Source organism: Pleurodeles waltl, chromosome 6 (genome assembly GCF_031143425.1).
Source record: "Pleurodeles waltl isolate 20211129_DDA chromosome 6, aPleWal1.hap1.20221129, whole genome shotgun sequence".
Taxonomy (NCBI): domain Eukaryota; kingdom Metazoa; phylum Chordata; class Amphibia; order Caudata; family Salamandridae; genus Pleurodeles; species Pleurodeles waltl.
The window spans coordinates 657749792-657776779 of record NC_090445.1 but is presented as its reverse complement, the minus strand read 5'-3'; the positions used below and the strand labels follow the sequence as shown (position 1 = coordinate 657776779).

General features: G+C 45.6%; 1 protein-coding gene across 4 annotated transcripts in view; it reads right to left on the bottom strand.

The window, feature by feature from the left end:
- Nucleotides 1-26988, bottom strand: part of ADIPOR1 (adiponectin receptor 1) — a 156706-nt gene that overhangs the window by 33800 nt on the left and 95918 nt on the right. For all 4 annotated transcript variants that reach the window (XM_069239016.1, XM_069239018.1, XM_069239017.1 and 1 more), the window contains 2 exons: nt 16964-17135; nt 15032-15218 (listed from right to left, as the gene is read on the bottom strand). In XM_069239016.1, coding sequence (XP_069095117.1) covers nt 15032-15218; nt 16964-17135 — 359 coding nt within the window. The remainder of the gene's footprint in view (nt 1-15031; nt 15219-16963; nt 17136-26988) is intronic.

Here is a 26988-nt window from a genome sequence, read left to right as displayed (position 1 = left end):
TTAAGGTGAAAGGTAACTGTCTGGCTGCCTTAGTCTCTCTCAACAGCAATATTTGATATCCGAGATGTGAACAATGCCAAACGAGAAGCCCATCCAAAACTTATTCTGATTTATGACACTTCAGAAGAGATGAAGTTTTGATGCCAAAGAAGCTGCTAAAAGCCGAAAATGGATGAAGAAAACATCCTCATTAGGCAGCTACCACAACCTGAGCCACAGACAAAGTCACACAAATCACTCCTAAAAAGCCAGAGAAAAGGCCATGTAAGCAAATCTAGAAACCAAACTATCCATCATCAAATATGTCTCCTCGTCCAGTAATGTTAAAAAAATTAAGATGCAGGACTGCTCAGCATAAGTGCCTCATGAACATGCATGCATACTTATGAAAGCCAGAATAAACATGTTCAAAATGACTGTGATAATGTGTGACTGAGGTAAGGCATACAATGAAAGATGTTCCTACAAAGCCAGTGAAGATCATTGATAGCCAGTTTGGGGTGGTGTAGTACGAACATTCGGTTGAGTTGAAGCTGAGGCCCTAAACACTGCATTTATCAAGGAAGCTTTGAAAATTAGGGCATCAGAAGCCTAAGAGCAACCAGGGTCTACCATCCAAAAGGAGATTTACATAAAGTACCCTAATTTACTCAAGACCGAGGACTGAAGAAAATATCTTGTCCCAGCAGTGATCCCTTGGTGCACCTGGCAACTCCATGAACAGCTAAGGCAGATCACATGATGACTTATACATGCACAAGTCTGTACGAACCATGTAAGCCATGATTCCCCACCGCAGCACCCTCTGGGCCAGAAGAAGGCACAGAGGCCGCTGGAGGGGGCAGAGCTCGGGCCACATCACTAGGCGGACAGACTGAAGAGTTATTGTCATTTTGCTAATTGCGATTAATACTTTGCCAATGCTCCTAAGCCTTATAAACACCCATATGTGTGACCTGAAATTAGGGACATACGAGTCACTCTGGGGAGTGAGGGTGGGGGGGGAGGCATGGGGCTTAACTCTTCAGCAAGATATTACTGCAAACTATGTACATGCAGTGACTTATTGTCATGATGTGATGTTTCAATCTTGTGAAAATCAATAAACGTTTACCAAAATAAAATCTGTATGAATCATATCAACATTATACTGCATATCCCTTTGTCTACTCTGTTTTGCATCTTCTCTTTTTCCTTGATCTGTAGACCACTTATTTTTTATATTGTACTGTTTTTGCATGAAATGCATGAGTGCAGAAAATGTTCAAAATAATGAGATATATGATAGACTACTGTGGGTGTATGATAAAGTAACAAGCTGCCCTATTTTGGATCTGTCAGTAGTCTTTGAAACAGTGGACCACAAGATCCTCTGTGAGAGACTAGAGTTTGCTGTGTGTATAGAGTCCGGTTAAAGGCTTGACGACCTATTTCATGGAAAGTCACAATATTATTGTGATTTCTTCAATACAAGGATACAGTCTTTGTGGTGCAAAATACCTGGTTCGTTTCCACTTCTCTTCAATGCAAATTTGCTACTGGTTTGGGTATCAGAGCATCAAATTCGGATTTCTAGATGTCTGTTAGAGACACCCAGCTACTGTTGCAGAACTATAAACATTTAGAAGAATTAATGACTACTTGTGGAGGAGAGGAGAGGAACTAGTACGGAATGAAGCAAGTTATTCCACCTGGATTGAGCGTACCAACAACTGCCCCATCTTGTAGTCCGACACTGGAGAAGACCCCCCCTCTTACTTCACCAGCAGAGGGCAATTGTCTGTTCTACGTCAACTATATGCTGGTGCAACAGAAGAAACAATTATCAGAAGTAGTGAACAATGGCAATTACCATTTTCGACTTGAAAACCCTGGTGGTCGGTGTTAAAGCGGCGTTAATACCGCCAACAGGCCAGCGGTAAAAAAAAGAAGAAAAAAAAAAAAATGGGATTATGTCCCTGGCAGTAACCGCCATCCAAGACTGCCACTTTAACACACCGGCCGCTGGGCTGAAGACTTCGGTCTCCAGTCGGGAGCCGCCACAATCCCACCTTCGGGATTACGACCCGGCCTACCGCCATGGTTTTTGTGCCAACCTTACCGCCACGAAAACCATGGCGGTAGGCACTATCAGTGCCAGGTAATCACTTCCCTGGCACTGATAGGGGTCTCTCCCTCCCAGAGTCCTCCCCCACTCCCACCCTCCTACCCCCGCACATATGTACACCCGCACCCACATACACGCACCCATACCCACCACCTACGCATGCACACATACATACCCACACACCCTAACATACCTTGTCTCACACATGCATTCGCAACACTCACAATCACTTTTACACACATGCATCCAACGCGACTCACACCCGCATGCACGCATTCCAAAACATAAACCCCCCCGCCCCCAACATACACACAAAACCCATCCCCACCCCCCTCTCTGGTCGGAGAACCCGACTTACCTGCTTGCAGGGGGTCCTCCGGCTAAAGATGGTCCGCCAGCCAAACACCACCAGGCCGTATCTTTGGACATGATACGGTCGGTGGTGTTTTGCTGGTGTGGCGGTGCTGCTGTTAGCAGCACCGCCTTACCGCTGTCCGCCGCCATGACCGTCAGTGGTGTTCCGCCAGCATTCTGGCGGTATACCGTCTGTGGTCATGATACGCGGATGTGGCTGGTAGCCACGGCGGCAGTATGTTGCCAGCTGTCGCCGTGGCGGTAGTTACCACCAATGCTGTAATGAGGGCCAATGTCTTTTCTTCAAACAGCAATGAATGGACAATCCCGAGGGGTACCATCCTGCCCTAAGTTTACTGCACCAAGACATATTGGGGTACCAGGAGAGCCACAATATCAGCAGCCTACACTCTCCTAAGGATGTATCATATAAAGTCTGTATTGGCTAAACTGCACTAGTCTCACCTGAGAAGCAGATTTAAGTTCAAAGAACTCTATCTAGTTTATCAGGTTTTAGGGGATACATCTCAGATAGATCTCTGAGACTATTAAACATGCTTATACTCACGTGAGGTAAAGTGTTGCTCCATACGAGGGCCAAATTGTGAAAAGTCATTCAGACCAGTCATACTAGAATCTAGACTACCTAGTTTTAAAAAGTAAATTCAGAACAAAGATACAGAATTGAAGCCCTCATTACAAGTTTGGGGGTCTTTGCGGAAGAACCCCTTGGCGACGGCTGTCAAAAGACCACCAGTGATGCCGTTATCCCGACTACTGTATTACGAGTCTTATAATGAAGACTACCCAAAAACAGTCACAAATCTGAGACCGCCAGGACAACCGAGGGGCAAGACGTTCCCCACCACCAGCCTCGCCACGCCGACAACATCCCCCCCCTCCATATTACAAGCCACAAATCAGCACAGCAGTCATCGCACAATGGAAAACTGTTGGCAGTGCAAACCACTGAGCTCAAATTGCCACCACCACCATCAGAACCCAACACCACAATGGACAGTATGAACATCTGACACATTCCCACCACTACACACACACCCACACCCAAACCCATACCAAACACTATAAAATACACCCACGCACAACCCACAATCCTTTGCAACTACAACCACAGAGAGACAGCAAGGAGTCACAAACCCATCACCTCCCACTTATACTCCATAGGCACATATACACTACACCTGCAGTACATCATACAACTGCACCAGCACCACCATACACGCATCCCAACTGCACACAAACACCACAACACTCCAGCACACAAAACTAAGCAACCCCCACATCCCATCAAGCTCCAAACAACCACAACCTGACACAACACCCCCTCCCCCAAACCACATCACAACCGCCATCTCCCCCTCAAAAGGACCTACGATTCACAGGTGAAGAGTTGACGACTTACCTGGTCAGTCCACCCGCCCACCCAGACCACATCTGAGGTCATGCCCCCCCCTGTGGCAACAACACCACAGCCAACCCCTCGGTCCCCAAACCTATGTTCAAAGGACTGATCAATCAGCAGTGTGCCCCACAGTACTAGGACCATAGTCAACCACTCACACCCCAGAAGATGAAGGTCCTGATTTAACTGGGAGTGTGCACAGGAGGCCAGGGGCAGTTGGAGGGCACCTGTGGGCCCCAAGGGAAACGACTGGCCAGGAGGCCATCTCCTAAGTCCTGGGAGCATATCAGCAATCCCAGGACATGATGGGCCACATCCTCCTAACCTTGCAGGAGAACCAGAGGCTGCAGAGGGGTTACCACCACGAGGCCACGCAGCAGTGGCAGGCTCACAATGCCACCATAGCCTACATTGCAGGGGTGAACAAGGAACTTACCTCCATCCTGCGTGAGTCCTCCACCCACCAGCAGACCCCTTCCACTAGCCACTTACCAACTGAGCCATCCACTTCTGCTGCAGCTAGTGGAATGGAGGCCCTGCCAGAGAACCCACAGGCAACTAAGCACCCCTCACTCAGTAGCTGATGAACCCCCACACAAACAATGTCATCCATCCAGATATCTTGCAGGACATTATGCCAATACCAAAACCACAGCCAGGAAGTGAGCCTCTCCTGAACATTCTCCCTTGTGTGTCACTGCTGGGACACCCTGCTGACTGTCCAGATGTCAGGCCTCCAATTTTCCCATGGCCCTTGGATACTGGACCTGAACTACCTACAGCTGGGCCAACTACTCTGATGATTTCTTCCACCATGACCCCACTCATCACCCACTGGACTTGTGTATCATAATAAACGGCACTGAGCACAGCTACTGCTTACCTGTCTTTGTTGTAACAAGTAAGAGTTACTGTTGTACAAAATGTCATTATAGTTAACACACTGACCGTTAAAAGTCTGGGAGATGGACAGAAGGGGGTGCAATGTGCAGGGAGTATGACAATAGAACAGACATTTTCTGAAATTGTGTGCCAAGGGAGCCACAAGTCAAGCCAGGAACCAGAGTGACACCACCCAACAGACCTGAAAAGAGACCAAGACAGGGCCAACCATCCTGATAGGAGTCAATGTTGCACAACCAACACAAATGCAGTACATTGTTGAGCTCCCTAGTGCGAATGTTAACACATATCACCATGGCAAACCAACATGTTCCAGACATGCATTCCCTATGGTACACCCCTCACAGCTGACATTACTCCACTAAAGGCAATTCTCACATCAGTAAAAGTTATGTTCTATAAACGTCCATTGTGTACAGGGAGGATAGGTAGCAATACAGATAAACACAATATGTATGGCAGTCCAATTGCAGATGACATAGCAGTACAAGGAACATACAACACGCCCAAGTAATTGAAGATGTGATGCTAGACTACAACATGTAGTAGAAATAGCTCTGACAGAACAGTAACTCCTCTCCTGTTGGCCAACATGTTGTCCCCCAAACCCCCACAGTGGGATAGCTGTACTTGCCACCTCCACTGATGGCACACATCAGGAGGAGCAATGTCACAAGGTAGACAGCAGTACAGTACACATACAACAGAGTAAACACATACCTGTATGTCATGGGAAGTATTGTTGGATCAACTCTATTTTAGTGTCAGCTGCATCTTCATCATCTGCCTCCTCATCACTGTCCATGTCACCATCATCAGCCACTGGTCCAGCTGCCACCTTCTCAACATCCAGTAATGGGATGTGACATCTCAGGGCTAGATTGTGTAGCATGCACCAGGCAACAACTATCTGGTAGATGTTTAGTGGTCTGTAGAGCAGGGCACCTTCTGAGACGTGTAGACACCGGAATCTGGCCTTCAGTAGCCCAAATGTCCTCTCGATTACATGCCTCGCCCTGCTGTGGGCCTCACTGAAACAGTCTTCCCCATCTGTGGTCTGGTATCTCACTGGTGTCAGAAGCCACGGCATGTTATGATAGCCAGAGTCACCTGTGCACAAAGATTTGACACATCACAATACTGGTAGTGACAGAGGGCAGAATGTGAAGACAGGCGAGATAACAGATGCACACATACTACTGGGGACATACCAATGAGCCAGGCTCTCTCTCTCTGTAGCTGTGCCATCATGTGTGGGACATTGCTGTTCCTCAGAATGTAGGAGTCATGCACAGAACCACGAAACTTGGCTGTCACTTGGGAGATATGCTGGTCAGCGAGACACACCACCTTGACATTTACGGAGTAAAAGTTTTTCCTGTTCCTGTACACTTGTACATTAGCCCTGGGAGGTACCAAAGCAAAGTGGATGCCATCTATGGCCCCTATCACAGGAGGGATATGTGCAATATCATAGAAGTCAGCTTTAACAGTGGGCAAATCCGCATGTTGGGGGGAGGGGGGGAGGGGAGAGAAACTGATGTAGCTGTCCAGATGCTAGTAAAGCACACAGTACCTCCTTCAACACATGACTGAACATGAGCTATGACATCCCTGCTACCAAGCCCACTGTGATCTGGAATGAGCTTGAGGCTAGCAAGTGTAGCACAGACAACACCTCCACTGTTTGAGGTATGGTATATGGATAACGTATGGCGGACGAGATCCGGCTCCAACTGGGTACACAGTTCCATGATGGTCTGACGGTTCAGAGATAGATCTGTATGATGTGTCTTTCTACCAGAGTAACAAGATCGACAAGGGTCCGGTACACAGGTGCATGTCTGATTCTCACCATTGCACAGAATCTAGGAATGGGAGAGGGGAATAGCCACAAGTTGATGTCATCATTTCACAAGCCACTCAATAACAATACATGTAACACACAAGAGCAGTGTGGACTTAGTTCTGAAGTATATTGAATCCATATGGCCATGTTGAGTGACCTTTTATGGTAGACACAATAAAAATGACACTTCCATGTAACAACAACCTATTCCCACAGGTAATTAAGGAGGTGTATGTGAAATATGAACATATAGATATGGTAACCCCGTGTATGGGCCATCAAGTGACTGCACATGTTGTGTCCTAGTCATCTACATGTACATATAACACCACTATCCATGAACTTCAAACGTGTGTACCATGTTTTGATTTGAGAATATAGGTTATCTGTGCACATCTCACTAAAATCATCCATGATGCACTTATTCACCTACAATACACCACATACATGTAAAATGGCAGCTGCCTGTCCTGCAAGCACAGGACAGATGGAAGTGACCTAATTCCGCTGGCATTAGTCCGCATGGTGGTAGGCGGTCTCCAACCGCCAGCCAACTCCCCATTGGCTAACATTGTTGCCTATGGGAGACTGGGGCCAATGTACGCGGCTGACGTGACCGCCATTTCATGTTGCACAGCTCCCTTGCCTCCTGACATTCGTGCAAGCAAGACCACCACTGTGTGTGCTTCTGTGTTCTGTCTCTGGAAGCGGTTATGCCACATCATGCAGGAGATAAGGCCCCTGCCTTCACCCAGTAAGCTGGATAAGCTAGTAGATGGGGTCCTACCCTTGTATGGACAGTTGTATGGGGCACCAGAGCAGCAGGTGAGTCAAATGTTCCTGTCCTGTCTGATTGTAATGTGTGTGGGTCAGAAAGGCATTGTGACAGCGCACACCGAGTGGATGCATGCAGATGGGAAAGGAGTTGGTGCGTTGATGGCGTATGTGCACGTCTCTGTGGTCATGAGATGTGTGGAGTTCACTGCTGTTGCTGTGATGCCACTCTACATGACTTTCTCCTTCTATCTGTGTCACCCTTGCAGGTCAGCGCCCATCAGAGGAAGGCGATTTTGCATGCCATCGCCAAGCAAGTGCGGACCCTGGGGTCCATGCCCGGCAGAGCACCCACTGCCGAAAGCGGTGGGAGGACCTGAGATGCTGGACCTGTGAGACTGTTGAGGCCCTGCTGGGGAAATCCTCCCAACAAGGGAGGGGTGTCCGTCAGACCCTGACCCCCTCCCCCCCCTTAATGGCCCTCATTTTGGCAGTGACTTACCCTGAGGTGGATGGGCGCTTGAGGGCAGCACAGCAGCCACAAGGGGGCAAGTACACACAACTCACTAATGGTAGGCATGTAAGGGTTTGGGTAGCCAACTAGTGGTAAGATGTGGTGCAGCTCACTGGTACCTGCACATTGGCTATGGGTATGAGCCACCCTGGCAGGAGTTATCTCTATTATGTCTGCCAATGAATGCAGACAGTGATTCATGAGGGGACTTACTCCCATGTTTGAGTTTGTCTGGACAAATTACACATCTTTTGAGTGACCAGATCCTTCCATCAGCATCAGTATACCTGCGGTGTCAGGGCATTGCAATCAGTAATAGACTTCCATTATGACACTGAAAATTGGCGATTTAACAGTCGGATGCCTTGTGCCGAAGGTGTTGATGGATGCAGGGGCAAGATACTACTGTACACAATGTTAATGAATTTGTTGGCATGCTACCTTGCCATCCAGGAATACGTTGAGTAAGGAGTACAGGGTATGTCTATGTAAACGACCATGGGAGTGTGGCAAGTACTGTGCATTTTATGACCCTTCATCAAGTCAAAGTGTGCCAAATGTTTCCACATCAGTAAGTTGTCACTGGATAGCTTCAGTTTGTCCTATGATTTCAGGCAGTTGTGCATGTCAGTTTAAAGGCATGCAATGACATTGCATATCAGTAAATTTTGAGGTGGTTACTCTGTGTGAATGATGGGTAGGTATTAACCCATTGCTTTTTTTTTTTCTTCTCTCTCTCTCTCTCTCAGAACATCCATCTTAACTGCAGACACCACCTCAACAGACACTCACACATCCACCCTGGTATCTCCTCCGCCCCTCCTCCCAGTACACCTAAACACCTACACACACACACACACCCAACAGACACCCAGCACATACATGGCATCCACCCATGCACCAGCACCCAAGGCACATACACTTACACATCTCTCAAGCACTCCCCCTCCCTCCACTACCAAAAAATTTTCCAATGACCGCCCTTGTGTTCCCAAAACAACTATTTCTGTATGTGTACCCTATTCCCTCCCACTGACCCAGTCCCTGTTTCCAGCAAGCACCCTGCTACCCTCCCCAGACCCAGTACTTACACCTCCCAGTCCTCCCATGCCCCCCCAGTACTGCCCATGCCACTACCACACTCAAGACTTCGACCCCCACAAAAGCTAGTGAGAGCCCTTCCAAACCCAAAAGCAAAGGCCCTCCCCCTAAGTCAAAGTCTAAGGGCAAACCCCTGCTCCACTCCAAGCCTAAACTAAAGGACCCCCCCTTCCTCAAACCCAAGTCCCCATCTCACCTCCACCCCCCCTCCATCACCCCTAAGGTGCCTGCTTGCTCCACCGATGCCCCTGCTATGTGGAGGCCACTTTACAGTCAGGAGTCAAGTTGGGCCGAGAGACATTGCCCAGTGTGTCAGGGGCACCGAGAACTATTGGACTGGCCAGTAGGCCCATTTTGTATATAGTTTTTTTTGCACATCAATTTCATTATATCAGCACAACTTCACCTTTGGTGTTGATGGTTACAAACTTGTCCCGGCTTTCCTTCCACATGTATGTGTTGTACATGTGTGATTTGGTAAGTGTGTCTTCTGTGCATGTTATGTGTTTGTGTAGCAGCATGAGTTGTGTGGGTAAGTTGTGCTAAAAACTTGTGTTGGTGTTGTGTGGTAGTGGTGTGTGTGTGTGTTGTGATGCATCTGTGATGTACTTTGTGTGATGGGTGGACGTGGCGTATGCTCAGACACGTTGTTTGGCACTGTTATAGTTTGTATTGATTGTGTGCTGCTGTTACATGTTTCTGCCAGTATGTGTTTTCCTGTAGAGGTGTGTGGTGTGCCTCTCTGACAATGCATTTGTGTGGTTATGAGTGTGTTGTTGTGTGACTGTGGTGTTGACACATTGGCGGTGGTGTGTGTATGGCATGTGCATGTTGGCCATGGTGTGTGTTTGTGAGCGGGTGAGTGACTGTAGATATGTTTTTTAGTGTATGTGAGTGTGAATGTAGATATGTTTTTTAGTGAGTGTGTGAGAGCGAGTGTGCGTGTGGCTAGCCATGCCCGGGTTGTGTGTTGTGTATGGGTGTTTAATAATGGTTTTCCCTTCAGTGTGTGCCAGGTGGGTGTATTTACGGTTGTTGTCTTCGTCGCCATCGCTGGTTCTGGATTAATATGGCCAGCAGGAGCATTGGGAAGACTTCAAGTTCGGGTTCCATGGCAGCTGCAGACGTGCCTGTGTTCCTGAAGGTGTGTGTCTCCTTTTATGTTGTTCGTTTCGGCCAGGCTTTTTGTGGCAGTGTAACCGCCCCCTAAATCCTGGCGGTGTGCAGCCTCATAATATGGTCAGCAGAAACATGGTCTCTGCCGGCCTCAAAATGCCTGCTGCCTGCCGCCCATCCGCACTGGCAGTGTATTGGCTGTGTTCTGTTGGGAACACCGCCATGCTCATAATATGACCACCGGTGCAACCGCCATCGCCACCGTGACGGTCATGGGACTGCCAAACTAGTAATGACAGCCTGAGTTTTCTAAAGAAGGAACATTCAGGTTTTAGTGTCTATGGCCCTCATTAGGACTTTGGCGGTATCTGAGCGAGACCACCAAAGCCACGGGTGCCAGAAGATCACCAGTGCTGGTGTTCTTCCGCCCACCATATAATGATTACTGCTGGATTTCCGCCACACTTTGGGTGGATACTCGGCATTAGCCATGCTAACGGCCGGTGGCACTCTGGCGTTGCTACCACCTGCACCGCCCTGCCCGTAGTATGCCGCCAGCAGGATTAAGACCATTAAGACGGCCTGGCGGTGTCCTGCTGGTGGGGCGCTCCCGGTTGTGGCAGAGCCCCTTCCAGTTCCCTGCCGGATGATCCCCTCATCAGACAAGGTAAGTCAGGCGTCCGACAAGGGAGGGGGGGGAAGGTTGGTAGGGGGCATTGTGTGCGAGTGTGTGGTACCTGAGTGTGTGGTACCTGCGTGTGTGTGTGTGTGTGTGTGTGTGTGTGTGTGTGTGTGTGTGTGTGTATGAATGCGACTGAGTGTTATGGTGTATGCGTGCGAGTGAATGCATGTATGTATGAATGTTGAAGTGTGTGTGCATGTCAGTGTATATGTGTGTTAGTATGCGTGTTTGGATGTTTTGGTCTGTAGGCGTGCCTGAATGCGTGTGAGTATGTGTGAGTGAATGAGTGTATGGAAGTGTAGGTGAACGGGTGTATGCTTGGTGCGTGTGGGTGTCTGTGTGCACATATGCAGGGAGGGGCGTCATGTGAGTGGGGGGTGCTTTGCGAGTACCTCATGTAAGGTGGTGGCTAGGGGAGTCATGTGAGTAGGGGGTGGGGGCGATATGTGAGTAGGGGAGGCTTCATGTGAGTAGGGCGGTGCTGTGACTGTAGGGGGGTGGGGCATCAGGTGCTTGCTGGGGGAGGGGTGGGGGGGGGGGGGGGGGGCGACATCCGTCTACCGGTGACAGGGATTCCTTCCCTGTCACCGGTAGCCCTTCCGCCATAGTTTTCGTGGCGGTGCTACTGCCGCGGAAACAATGGCAGTAGGCCAGCTCATAATACCGCCAGCGGTACTCTGTGGACCACCAGGGCGGAGATGAACAGGCAGGTGGTGATACCGCCACATTAACCCTGGCGGCTGGAAGACCGCCAGGGTCATAATGACCTCCTATATCTTGAAGAGTCAGCCCCACACCATTAATGCTGTTCTTAAGGTGTATAGTGCAATATAGTTTCAAATTTAATGACCTAAATGAGGGGACTCACAAGTTGGTGGTGATCCTAGTTCAATGGACAGAAAGCCGTTCTCTCACCTGAAAGGGTGAACCCCCTGAGATAGCCTAAAGAATAGCAGGGGATGTGTCATTGTGTACTTCCTAGATCTTTTGAGGCCTTGTGATTGGGATTACACTTTCTCCTATGGAAAACATCCTTGCAACTGAGGCAAAGGAAGGGAAGGCACATGCTGTAGACTTATGCTTAAGTGGTGCAACAGAGACAATGGAGAAAAGGAGGGTCAGGTCCCCAAAGGCCAATGGCATTATTGTTAAAACCACACCATGAAAGCATAAGCCAATTCGAATAACAGAGGTAGATGCCAATGATGAAAACAGAAAAGCCCAAAAACTAAAACTACTGGGGTATCATGGCCCACAAAAGACACAAGGGAATAGTGGTCCGATTCAGATTGGTAGGCGTGAAAAAAAAGTTCCTGCCTGTCGAAATACAAGGGCCCTAAGCCAGTATCGGGTACAGCAGTGTGCCTTAAATTCGGAATGCAACATACACTTTAATATCTCTAACAGCAATTTCATATCCTCCAACTGTGGCGCAAACAGTACAACAAATTGAGAATGGGAGAGTCAGTATACAGATGTAGCAACCCTGCAATCATACTAGGCACCATGCTGTCAAAAGCCCTCAAATTTTTGCCATGTAATAATGCATACCGGCACTGCTGCATCTTCCTTCTATATTTCCATTGCTTACAGTTTGTGTGTGGAAAAAACAGAAAGCCACCAGTGCGCCGTGCAACATCTGGCATGCAACATCAACACTGACCACATGACACAACAGAAGTTAGTGAATTCAAATTTTATGGATGGTATCTCACTTTAGTTGATTCACTAATATGTGAAATGTTGAGATTAGACACTGAAATGGTCTTTGGCATCTCGGAGTTGTCCATAATTCTAGTTTCCCACTTTTAGGAAGGTCTGCATGTGCTTATTTTCCTTGTAAAATAGTTGCCGAGTTGAGTAATAACCTGGCATCTTATAGTCAAAAGACAGCAAATCATTAAATATGTATCTAATCCTGTCACATCCTGAAAATGAACTGCATTAACAAACTCACATAGAACCTACAGTTAACCAAGACAGTGAAGTTAGATCCAGGTTTGAAGAAGAAATGACTGAGGAAATGAGAAATTAGGGTTGCATTAGGAAAGATTCTAGGGTACTTACAGCAATATCAGACATCTCATATACACCTGTATTTTTAAACATTTAATCTCACAGTGTGAACTCTTCCTAAAGGATGTAAGTAACAGCTGGCAATGATACCTAGTATAATGGTAGTCAACTTATTGAACTGAGAAGGATGAAAGATTGAATTGTTCTGGCTGGGATTTTTCCTGTGGCCTTCTGGTCATGCCAGATGTCAACACAGACTGTTTAATGAGCTTACCACTGTGTCAACCTGGTAGCACTAAGCAAAGGGTAGGAAATTGATTCATACTGTTTAAGTCCCCTCAGAGCAAGCACTGGAACACAGATGACAGATCATGTAGAGGAAGTGTCAACACTATTTATGGAACCAGTAACTATTCTTTCAAAAGCTCAAATGGGCACCAAAAATAAACAAAAATGAGCAGGAGGCAACTTTCTCAATCACTACACTGGCAGAAAAGTGAAGTAAGGATACATATTAACCTGAATTAAGGAGATTATGGAATGCTGTAAACCTGGCCATTTCTGGGTCCAACCATAGGGCCGTAGTCGTCAAGAGATAACCCGCAAAGAACACTTCTTCTGAGATAAAGATTTTGTAAACATGTCCCAGCTACCAAGTTAAACAAGCATTGCCATCCAACAGGTCAGGCAAAATTAAAATAGAAAAATAAATAACTATTAAATTTAAATCCAATACTACAGGTGCTTCCTTGTAGGCAGATATACTTACAACAGTTACCGAAAACCTTTTAAGTTTTAAAGCACACCACAGGAAAATTAAATTCTTATTGATGCAAAGAAAATGTACTACTGACTTTCAATTATTGTAACTGGAAGGCATAGTTTAAACTAACAAAGAAAGACTGACAAATTATAAAGAATAAAAAAAGAACGGGGTGAGAACAAAGCACTGGCAAAGTAAAGTATTGGCTTATCACCCCAGCACTGAAGAGTACTTCCCTTTATGCAGATGTGCACATAGTCAGACAAACCACATTGCACAACACCCAACTGCTGAACTGGACTGCCCACTGCTGCACGCTGTGATGGGCAGCGTCAAAATGTGAATTACAATTAAATAGCTCAATGGATGCAGAGGGTGTCCATGAATGCTCTCTGTGAATGTACATCTCTAGGGCAGACCAAAAAATGATAACTGATCCGCAAGATAAGCATGCCTGCATTTCTGCTTTTCACAAGCCTGTGTAAATTAACTAGTCCAGTGACTTATATTAACATTTCATGGAGTATCATGCCCTGCAAAGCACTAGCAGGCATGGACACTCTGAAGGGCATGTTTTTGATATTTTCGGACGCAATGTTCATATTTCTGTTTTAGTCCATATCCTTACAAGTGTGAGAGTAGCCTGGATGAAAGTACACCAGCCTGCAAATACTTGAATAAGTGACTACTGAATTTAGTATTACATTTTAGTCATTACAGTATTATTTTTTACCTGAAGTTCTCAGCTATTATTTCTTCTCTTCTGCAACATGTGGATAGACTATGACCTGGCAATTGATGCAAATACTGTTTTGTTGGGACTATTGAGACACAGTATGATGATTTTGTATGTGTTTATAGCTTGTCTTTTAGGAGAACATAATATTAATAATTTCCACAAAACATTTGTAAAAATAAATGCCACCTATTGGGGTCAATGAAAATAGCTTGCCTGAATGTGAATGACATCAGCAACCTCAGAAATACTAAAGTATGGACACTAATTTCAAGTCCTTCGCCTCTGGCATTTATTCTTCCCCTCAGACCATTTGAAATGCATCAACTCGGGGTGCATGTTTAATCGACAAGTGTGGATACAAACAAACAACCAACAGTAAAACTCATTAAGATTTCTCATGTGCAGCAGACCAAGGACAATGTAAGAACCCCTAGCAGAAAATCTATCTGGTATGAAACATGCTTGGAAATCAAGAGGACTGTTATTGAGTAATGCGGTGGATGCGAATGTGTTAATTCCTTCACAATTTAATTCACTAGGAAGGACAAGCCACATAAATTCAGAGCAGCTCCAGAAGCAAATCTGTAACGGTACCTGACCAGCTAAAGCAATTGAGTGTACAGGAAGAGCACCCAAAAAGACATCGCAGGATAGAGCTGGGTCTAGCTCCTGCCCTGTAGCAGAACTTACTTTGAAAAGGTCCTGGATACTTTCTCGGAATGACAATAGACTGTGTGAAAGAGCCAGGAGAAGCTCAGGCACAGCACTGCTCCTAGGAAGAACATTCCAAACACCACCTTCTCCTGCAGAGGGGCCATGAAGTACATATTTGGCCTCAGCAAAGTCAAAACGCCCAGGAAGAGGAACAACACAAAACCTGTCAATCAAAGAAATGAAACTGACAATAAGACATACACTGGACATGATCAAGTATAAAAACATAATTGGAGGACAACTAGTAGGCATGAAGTGATATTGTGGAGTATAATTCTATCTGCTGCAACACCTCTTTCAAACCATATTAAGTCCCTGGATGGCACGGACATCGATACATCTACACGGCTGTACAGTTTCAGATGCTGCACAAATTACTTTAATTAAATCTGTTCAGCCTTTTTTTCGATACTCATGACTTAGGTTTATCTTGAAATGCTCTTTCTACGCAGTCTCAAACAGAAATCTCTTACTCTTCCAACATATGGCAACTTCATTTTTATGGCTGGTCATTCCACACTCCCAATCTCACACAAACTACCAAACGCTCTTAATGCCAAGTTGGACCTCAAAGTCTCCATTGCCACTTTCATACTCCTGCTCATAACTCTAATATTTTCCAGTTTCTTTTTTATGTGCACACACCATTCCTTTGCCCAGTTCAGGGCTCTGTACCAACTATCAGTCCACTTTGATCTATTATGATGACTGTTGATCGCTGCCTGTACCTCTTGCTCTTATTCTGGAATCAGCTTCTCGCCCAAGGCACCCTAATTAGATCTCTTTGCCATCTCACCAATGGCTGATCTTCCCCTTGACTCTGCTTTCCGGAAGCTTACTGGGGCATAACTCTGCTATTTTACTTCTTAACATTTACTATAACTTTTTTTAAATAAGGTACTTGTATTCATTTAACTAATTCACATTATGAAGCATCAACCAGACATCGATGTGAACTGGGCTACATGTATAAAATCTTTCAGTTGATCAATTCCAAACGACTCAAAATAATGAGCTTACCACCATTTAGCAGTGACTAGGTGCAAACTATTTTATGGCACAACTTTTAAAGGAACTTTATTTTAACGAAACAGGCAATGCAGGAAACTAACCGAGATCAAAGAATACACCTAATACATTGTGTGAGCTGACAGAGGATGCGAGTATATTTTACAAAGACCTACGGAGCTTTGTTTTAGAAACTAATATGAAGATGGGCCAGGCAAACTATCTTGGTGTTGTTGTGCGGGTTGTAATATGGGCACTGTAATATAGGGCATGGTGAGGTGAAACAGCAATATTTCCAGGCAAGGATTAGATGCATCTGTGAATGAATGAAATATCAGGGCTTAAGAAACGCATTACTAATGTGCACTGATCAAGTTAAGTAGGCAACAGCAAAGACATTGTAACGGTTACCTTGCTAAGAGTCAGGCCTGCAGTACATTCCTCAGCGCAAATGGAACAGTAGTGCAGCTAGAAATTATTCATGTAGGGCATTAGTCAATGTGTGAAGGTGGTGGGTATCTGCAATTGACTGCTCACTTATTAAGAATGTTAGTACTTGGCTGAACAAATCCAATCAATTAAAGGTAGCATTTAAGTGAACTGCCTCAGATAGGTATTAAAGAATTAGGTTATCAATGTTGCTACCATTTGGATGAGATTAGAATGAAAAACGTGCATCGTTCTGGGCTCCATCAGTGTTTCACAACTGTGGGTATACCTTCTGGGACATTTTAAAAGGTACAAAAAGTATATTAAATGTGCACACAAATAATGTATTGCATGGTGGTATTAGAAGTGTGTGGAATCTCTACCATGCACTGAATATGGCACCTGAGAGAACAAAGTTATTAATAAATGAGTAGTCAGTGAGTCAACATATATCATGAACATATCCATCACCTAATAAGTGCGTCCAGATGTTGCCAGTTTCTGTGTGTATTCTAAAGATGCTCCTGAAGCAGGCTCTGAAGGATGGCATTGGTGGCCGATGACCATGAAGTAGGTAATCATTGTCCTTAAGCCAGTCAGGTAGCACGTCATAGGGTATCACTCTCCAACGACCTTCCCACATCTAAAAACAGACAAAAGTAATTATCAGTTTTTTATTTATTGTAAACAGCAAAACCGATCAGGTACGGAGCAAGATTATGGTGCAATACTTCAGACTGGAGCACTTCAGCCTTCTAATCCTAAACCAGCACAGAGGGAGGTAGATTGCCAAATTCCTTCCTCATTCAAGCTGATAAACTGCAGAGGAGGGTGACTGGTGACACCTTAAGAATAGATCTCCTTGCCCTACTTTGCAGGTGAATGGCTACTGACTGAATTATCTTAAACAAGATCTCACTCAAGAACAAATGTCTGCCTCCCCCAAGCACAAACAAACTTTCTTGCTCGTTTAGTGGTAATGTTGAGAGATGCTGCACTATTTTTGCAACAGGATTCCATTTTTAGGTGTTCTATGGTTCAAGAGCAACTTTAATTTGAATAGAACTCACTTGACCATGCGCAAGGACAAACTTAAACAATGTACTTACACTGCTATCGAACCAAATGGGGCATTCCTTCAGTTCCTGAGTTCCCCAGTTCATTGTGAACGGAGAACTTTGCAAGACCAATGCTGGAGAACATATACTAGTTCATGTCACCTTCCCAAATACTCAACTTGGTTTGTTACCTCCAAGCTGCTATGCAGTATATCAAATACCTGTTGCACAGCCATAGATCCACAAACGCAACAGTTATGCACAATGAAGTCTAAAGTTTTTTCAGTTCTAATGTGTACCTGATACGGCAAATGACCAGCTAACAACATACTGCAGGTTAATACAGATCAGCATAGATCTTTATGTGAGATCTTAGATATGTCCAAGTCCTGAAAGGTCAATTTAAAATTGTCTAACCCCTACATAAAAAGCAATACTGTTTAGCACTTGGTGAACAAAAACAATAAAAACCACAATAAAAAACGGTATACTGTTGACCAAGAAACACTAGTTGCTGTGAACCCCACTACTCCTGCCTCCATGAAGTGAAAACACTATTGTGCATTAAAGACGTACTGTGTATAAAACAGATGTATTAATTATGTTTTTACAAATGGGATGAAGATAAATATTCAACTCCTTACAGATCCATATTTGTATTTTTTGTCAAATTAGTAAAAATATCAATGAGGTAGGGCGGGTTGTCTGCAAATAGGAGAGCACAATATTCAACATCGAACAAGTAAGAATGTACTCTTGTGTAGTAGTACATAAAAAGGTTACCAGATATAAGTCTTGGGGGGACGGAGGGGTGTGGGGTGGAGGGTTTGTACTTACATATGTACCAATACAATGTCCATCAATAAGTATTCATCAAGTTGCTGGTGTGTTTGCCTCAGTAGTCAACTCTCGTTTTCACCTACATAACCAAGACTCCTTGGAAGGCAAACTGAGAGCTGCACACAAAAATACAACCAGGCACTTCACACTGGTTGAATGTTAACCATAATAAATACTGGAGAGGAACAGGTAACAAACTTTCTGGTGGATACTGGCTCCATGAGGGCATCAGAAGTAATGTCACGGTCAAGTCATTGGAGCCATAAAGCTCCCAACCTGGAGGAGTACTAATGTCAGTTTCCGATCCGCTTTTTCCATACCTTTAGAGACGAGGAAATGATGATAATTTTGGGCTAGTGCAACAATTTAAAGTGTAACTTTTTAAATGTGCGATACAACCTAGCCACCAGAACTGGGAGATGGGTGCGATGGGTTTGGAATCTGCAGGTAGGTACAGTATCTACCAAATAGATAGTTACAGAAGGTGAGAAACGTATTTGCCAGATGCAATCATTCTACCTGCAGATTCCTCACCTGTTGACTACATTCCAAAGCAGTATCACTCGCAGGTGGTGGGTCTGAAGGAATGGTCAAACAAGGAAATCCTGGAGCACCAAACTTGTGAAATCGCCATCCCTTCTCACCTCAGAATCCAAACCATATGCTTGACAAAGGTTCAAAGGGAAGTCCATTTCGCAGTACAACCAATGTCAGCCAAAGGAATACCCCTGGTGAGTGTGGAGATGGAAAACTTTGCACTGGTGGAGTGAGCTTGGATTCCCTCCGGCTGTTCCTCGATGGTAGGAGCAGAGTACAAAGTCCTCTTTTGTTTGTTGCCTGTATACCTCACAAAGAACTGGCCATCAGACCTGATCGCTTAAGTGTAGTCAAAGTAATAATTAATCAACCTTCTACTGGCCAGCTGATGTTGTCTCCCCTCCTCGTGGGATGCTGTGGAGACTAGAAGGTAGGAATGCTAGAGGATAGAAAGGGGTAACTAACTCGGGAAGGAAATGCACCTTTGTTCTAAGGACCAATTTATTCGGGAAGAAGCATGTGAAGGGTGGGAATACACTCAGTGCTTGTAACTCACTGATGTACCACGGCAAAGTAATGGCCACTAGAAAAAAGGTATTGAACAACAATTTGTGCAACAAAACGCTGCGAAGGAGCACCAGTCAGAAAAGTGAAAACAAGGCTCAAATACCATTGAGGCATCAGAAAGGGAGTAGGAGGGAACAGGCAAACTAACTTTTTCAAAAAACTGATCATAATCGGAGATTTGAAAAGGGATGGTTGGTGTGAAATGCAGACAAAGCAACAGTGTAACCCTTGATGGTGCTCACTGCACATGCCTCCTGGGTCTGTAAAAATGTAAATAAACTCTTGTTTTAATGTGCTAAGACATGCTGTGTTAGTCTCAGTGGCACCTCCTACTCACTTACGGATTCAGTATCTACAGGTGGTGGGTCGTGGGCGCCACCTGATCACCTGGCTGGCAGATGCCCTGAGAAACCAGACTGCCCTTGAAAACAAAACGCTACGCGTGCCGTGGGAAGCAGACACCGGCGATTCAATAGCGGTAGCAAAATGGAGATCTGCTCTCTCAGGCCACCTCAATGTGCCTCGCAACTCTCGATTTCGCCTAATCCAATACTACATAATACATACAGCCTACCTCACCCCAGCCCGCGTGAACAGATACTTCGATCGCAGAGGCACGACTTGTCCCCGATGCTGTGATATTGGAGTGGACCTGTTGCATATGCTATGGTCCTGTCCTGACTTGGATTCATACTGGAGGGCGTTAACTGACAACTTGTCTGACTGTATATCGCAACAAATGGGAAGCATGCATTCTAGGACTATTCCCCAGAAGTAAGCAGCGCAGAGCGGAGGAACGCTTCACAGATCTAGGACTCATAGTGGCAAAACGATTAGTGACCTGTAGGTGGAAATCACAGAATCCGCCACCGATACAGGCCTGGAGGCGTTCCCTCGCGGTATGGGCAGGAGCTGAGGGCACGGCGCTCGCACAGGAAGAAGCCCTGGGGTTAAGACAATTTCCACTGTCCGCCACCTGGGAGGGAATGCTCCTTCGACTGCGACTGCGTAACATGGAAGTACACCTAACAGGGGAGGGAATAGAATAATATAAACGGATGTCCACTAACGAGAAAATGCACCACCCTTGGGAACCGAACGTGAATGTTAGCGAGATACGCCCCGATACCGGGAAGCAAAGAGATAGGATCCGTCTTACCTTGCACCCGGCTCAGCCCCTCTATCAGCAAATAGATTTGTAACGATGAGATCCCCACCCTGACTGGATAATATTTGCATATGTGAAACTTGTGTAAGAGTCTGTTAACGGCAATGTTATCGTTATTTTAGTTTTCCTTTTTATTTTCATTCTATTTAAAAGTTATACATGTAAACTTCATAATCTCTTCCTCCTTACTAGAATCTCCTCAATTGAACATTTGATTCAGAAACAATGTTAAATCGACTGGCGCTGTCAATGATGCACTAGCCGATGAACATTAGATACATCGCGGACATTCCAAACTGTAGCCGCGCAACGGGCTTGAAGCTATAAAGCGCACCAAACAGCAAAAACAACATTGTAAGATGACTGTAGCCAGCACAATGCTCAAAATGAACAACTGAATAACTACAAGTATATGCTGTACAACATGCTGTAGCAATAGATTTGTGTGTACTAATCAATGTGTGAGGGTATATATATAGCACACCATACTGTACCAAAATGTAACAATTTTCAAAGCATGAAGCAATGTAATAATAAAATACCAATAAACAGATTTATGAAGAAAAAAAAAAAAAGACATGCTGTGTTAGCATTTTATAGTGAGACACATGTTACGGAACCAGCAGGAGAGGATAGAAAATGCTTAAGCTGTAAATTAGTTTCTCAGCAAGTTCAATGTGAGCACTCAAGAGTAGGCATAATGCCAGAAATAGCCACTTGCTTAACATGGGATATGAATATTTCACAGAACTGAGTCAAGACCTGATTGACAAAGTCTGAAGTCAAAGGCTAAAAGGGGATGGTCCGAAAAAGGCCTGTGGAAGGGGTGGGGCCCAAAGTTAACTATGTTTATTGTTAGCAGTAGGTCTGATGGGGTGGTAAAGTCCTCTGCATGGAAAGATACATGTATCTTTGCCCAGAGTGCCCAACTGTACCTTTGTCTGGATCCCCAATGCTGATTTATTTTGTCGTAGGTGAACAAGTATCATGTGGATGCGGCATGACATAGGCCTGAATCATGGATTTTATGCTTGTTGTAGTGGGAGGGGTGCCCAATGCATTATACTCAGTGGTGGAAGAGGCTACTGCCTTCAAAAGACATTAAGCAGCACAAGTGCAGTGGTGGTAGCATACAGCGTAGTGATCAGTAGTAGTGAACATGATCTTTTAACCCTCATCACTGGAATGAGGCCAATAGGCTCACTCACTTTCTCAAAAGTTCAGCTGGTGTGTACTGAACTCACCCTTGGCCTACTTCAGGTGTGCTGCAAAGTGCAGTAGTGACTCTGCATTGGTTGTATGTGTGCATGGGAAGGGTACAGTATAAGGATGGAGCAGTACTGTGCAGTACATGTGTGGTTAGTACATGTACTGGATGCATGTATGCCTGAGAGGAATACATTAAATGAGACATGTAGTGCTGTGCACTGCTTGCACAAGGACAGCATGTGATGGGTGTATGTGTGCTTGCGTGAAGTACAAAACCTGACGAGTGAAGAGTTGTGCACCGGGCACAAAGCAAGTGTGTGTGTGCTTGTGGTGCATAAGTTGTTAAATAACACACCTTGGTTAAAAACAAAAAAGTGTTAATGCTGAACAGTGCACACAGACAGTGTGTGTGCTGAACGCATGTGTACACATGAGGGTACAATGCATAGAGGCATTAGTGCTCAACAGAATGTGTGTTATAAACATACACAGAGTGAGTGTGCCTGAAAGGATACATTGTATGGAGGACCTTGGGTTCCATTCTGGGAAGGATAGACCTGCTTTGTATAGCCATGCGGAGGAGACAAATACACTGAGACAGATGTGTATTTCTGCATTCCTGTGAGATGGGTGGGGACCCACTGGAGGGAAAAGGAGGAGACTATATATTTCCAAAAACTGGTCTTTGATTCAGTGATAGATCACAAGGAAGGAGGCTCAACACATCTCAAAAGGGAGGTGCAGCTAAAAAGATAATCATAAAAAGTACGGCTGGGGGTCTGGGATTAACCTTTTGATGCACATATCACTGTGGCCGATATCCAGGTGTGAGCTCTGGTCACACCCAAGAATTGGGTTGTGGACAATCTGCTTCAGTCGTGTCTGCTGTGGCAGACCTCTTTCATGAAGGAAGATGAAAAGGAGAAGTGTCCACTTCAAAAGAAGCAGAACCCCATTGCAAAGCTTCAAAGACCCAGACCCTAAATTACATTTGATGTCTGGAAAAGGAATATAAGAAGGGGAGGTTGAGTCCCCAAAAACTTGTCATCTGTCAAGCAGCTAGACGTGCTGTGTGAGAAACTGAGGCTTTGCAATACTTCTACCTGTGACCAGGAATTGGGGCCAAGACCTTTTAGTCTCTCTGCTGGGTGAGGATAAATTACCCAGGGAAACCAAGACCATATGCCCTGGAGCACCAGTGCCTATCAAACTGCAAAGACCAGTGTACCCTGTGAGGAAGAGGAGAATGTTGGAGGGAGTGAGGTCCAGTAGGGAAGCCTTCTGTGATGACTCCCTGTGCAAGGTGTGAGGATTCAGCTGTACACTGATCAGGCTGTAGTCAGTGTGCAAGACTGTTTTCAGCAACTCCTGTATGCCCGGAGAAAGCCACCATAGACTGTTCCAAGAGTTGATCATTGTGTGGAGGGCACCAAGCCCACACGGACTCGTGGCCGTGACCCCGTATGTCATAGGCCATCACCAGTTCAGAAGTTGTGTGACCAGCATGCCAGGACGCGTGATTGCACCTGAAAAGTCTACATTGTGTCCAGAAGGTGCTGCGGCAACCCTATATTCCAGGAGGGACTGCTAGGACCAAATCATCAAAGACTTCTGGCCGTCGCCCGGGACTTGCGTGAGGCTGTGACTGGCAGGACTAACCGCACCAAAGGAGCTGCCCTGACTGACACCTGAGAACCAGGACAACACCAACCCCTAGCTGAACTTTACTTAATGCATCGCTGTGAGCTGGAAGCTGCCCTGATCACTCAGGAGAGTTGCTGTGCCATTCGAGAGTGAGCCTGCACCTGCCCTACGCTGTCGACTGCACCACTGAATTCTCGAAGCAGTGCATGTTCTGAGGAAACCTGCTGAAAGGTGAATGCTTTTGTGCTGCAAAAGTGGGTAAGAATTGAACTAGGGGCTTTGGGGCCCAGGAAATTCACTGCTGAAGTTTCTGAGGTACCACAGACCCTTTTTGACTGAAATCCTGAAATTCAAAAGGGAACTCTTGAGTATGGCCTAATAGTTAGATTTCCCTGATGTGGCTGCCAGTGAATGGGGAATAACCGTGAACAAGTCACACAAAGGAGGGTGGGACAGCGATTAGCATGACAACTATTAGATCCCTGACCTCAAGTGGAATTGTGTTGTTGCATTTGAATGTCGTATCTCTTTGCATGTGTAAAGTTAGAAATATAATACTACATTCTCCTATGAAAGCACGTATTTGGCTCGATATTTACTTATTATTTGTACTAGGGGGAACCTTGACTGCTCGACCACAGCTACCACTGAGAGTCAAGAGTAGAATTGGTATGTAGGAAAGTGGCCCCGTTCGATGTGTTTACCCTCCTACCCCTCCCCCCACCCCATTTTTTACCTGGTACCTGATGTAATTTTGACTGAAAGTGAACTGGATTCCTGCTAACCAGGTCCCCTGCGCCAGAGCTCTTTCCCAAAACTGCACAGTTCTTTCCCCAATTGGCAAAGCCTTCCACTCTCTGTAAGTCCGTAGCAAACGGGACTAGGGCCTGGGGTACTTAAGAAGGTTCATAAGGGCTGCAACATGAATTCCCCACCCCAAGGGACCCCTGACCAAGCACATGAGTCTGCCATTGTAGGTTGCATGTCGTGGTGCAGACAAAAGTGAAAACACAACATGGCACAGAGCCTGTGTTCCATGTCTCCTAACGCTGCATGTATAATATATATATACGTCACCCCCTCTAGTAGGCCTTACAGCCCTAAGGCAGGGTGCATTATATTACATGTGAGGGCATATCTGCATGAGCAGATATGCCACTGCACGGTCTTGGTCAATTCTCAGACATAGTAAGTGATTTTTAAATGCATGTGCTGGACACTGGGCAATACGTGTTCCTCAGCTACATGATGGCTTCACCGTAGATAGGGATATTTGGCATCAAACATCTTGTATTGGTGAATGCTGAAAGTGTTGGATTTACCAGAACAAAATGCTGCCCGGGAAGAGGGTGTAACACCCTCTACCACAGGATGACCTGCTCGTTAGCCATCCTAAGGGAGGCAAGCCTCGAAGGCTTGCCGCCTTTTAAAAGTGAACCTGGCTCCCCCCTCAGGAGAGGAATCACTCCCCCCTACCCAGAGCCCAATTGGCACCTGGACAGGAGGGAAAATTAGCTAGTCTGTTCGGCTTGACATCCATCTCCAGGCTAGTACCACCTCTAAGGTTGGCTACTATGAGGTGGACACGATTTTTCAGAGGTACCCATCTTTGAGATGGCATACCTAGGAATTCTGGGAGAAGGCTATATGCCCACTTCCCAAAAGTAAGTGGTCATATAGGGTGCGAAGTGACCCCATCATGTGCCCTTTGGCTACTACCCTACACACCCCCTAATCCCTAATGCCTCCAAATTCAGTATTTAGGGAAGCCCCTGTCACCAGGGAAGCAGATCCTGATGACTTAAGAAGACCCACTAAACAGAAGAGCTGTGAAGGCAGAAGAGGAGAAAAGCAGCAGCTGACCTGGTACCAACCTAGCGTGCCTGTCTGCATCAGTCGTCGAAATTTGCACCAAAGTCAACGCACCTGCAGCTTTGACTCCAGAAACCCTCTGGAACCACCAAAATCCAATGCCTGAAGTCACCACTGCACCTGCGATCTCCGACCCAAGATGAAGTGGGCCACCGGTGCCAATAAGGTTTCCCAAACCTCCAGAGTTGGAATCCATTGTGGTTTTGCCCCTCTTGGCCTCCCCAACGACGTCTGCAGCCTCGGCACACAGCCCCCTTCTATCATGACCAAAGGTGCCTACCTGTGCCTGAGCATCGAGAGGCCTGAGCCTTGCTGTTGGTGTCAGCCCGACTGGCCTCATGGCCAGAACCTGTAGCCTCTTTTCTCAGCAACCGATCCCCCAAGGGACGCATTGGGCACCCTACCCTGTTTTGCACTCTGCAGCCGGCCGGCCCTGTGCCGCTGTGGTTGTACTGTTTGTGATACCTTAGACCTTGCCCCCTACTCACTTTAACCTCAGGAGATTGGTCTTTTAAGTCACTGTACTCTACCTGTTTGCAGAACTTCTTTTTCCTCCCATAGGTTAACAGTGCAGAACTCAGAAATTGCAGTGTGCCCACTTTTTAAAGTGAAAAGAATTATTATTTAAAAACATACTACACTAACGTTTTTTTCTCTGATGCCTAAACATATATAAAGATACCTGCTATTTTTATAAGATGGTGTGGATCTCCGTCTTGAGATCTGAGTCTCATTTATTAACTATTGTGTATATTTGTAGATGTCTTGCACTCCTCTGTGTTAAACCTAAGGCTGCTCAACCATACTACCCCTAAATAGAGCACTTCGGGATTCCATAGCAAGCCCTGTCCACTCACTGGGGAACACCTGGACCCTTCACACGGTATTCACATACCACATAAAGGGCCAGCTTCCTACACCATCCTTGGAATCTGAGGATAATTTAAGGGGCATGCTGATGCACTGCAACCCTGTATTGACAAGCTGATTCAAATTACAATATCTATTCAGGAAGTCAGCTAGATATGGTTTAACACACATACCTTCACGATCCACGACTTGCCAACGGACAGGATTTTACCTTCAAGACAGTGAACCAAACATATTTGTGACTCTAGCATGCCAGCCCAGTCACAAGTTTAAGAAGGACCAGCTGGCGATCACAAAAGACATTGTGAATTAAGACCTATCATGTAGACTAAACTTAAACACTAGCCTCTATGAAGGCTAGTCATCTATTCCAAAAGAAAACTACAAATGTCTAATTGGTAGCCCTTTCAAGACTTGATTATGGTAATTCTCAAAACTCCACCTTGCTAAAAGTTGTAATCAAGTTGCCCTCAATGCAAAATCTAGACTATCTTCATTCTCTAAAAAATCACATTTCATTACTCCAATATGTTGTCCACTCTGAATATGCTTCCTGTAGAGGTAATAAGCCTATTTTAGTTAATACAATATATAAAGGGTATGCAAACTACCTGGAACAGAAATTGTTTATCTCTAGAGAATCAGGCCCTAGATCAAAATGCAGTCTCCATATGCATCCAACTGCAATCTTTTGAAAAAAAAACAAAAAGTCTAAAACAAGTCTTTCTAAG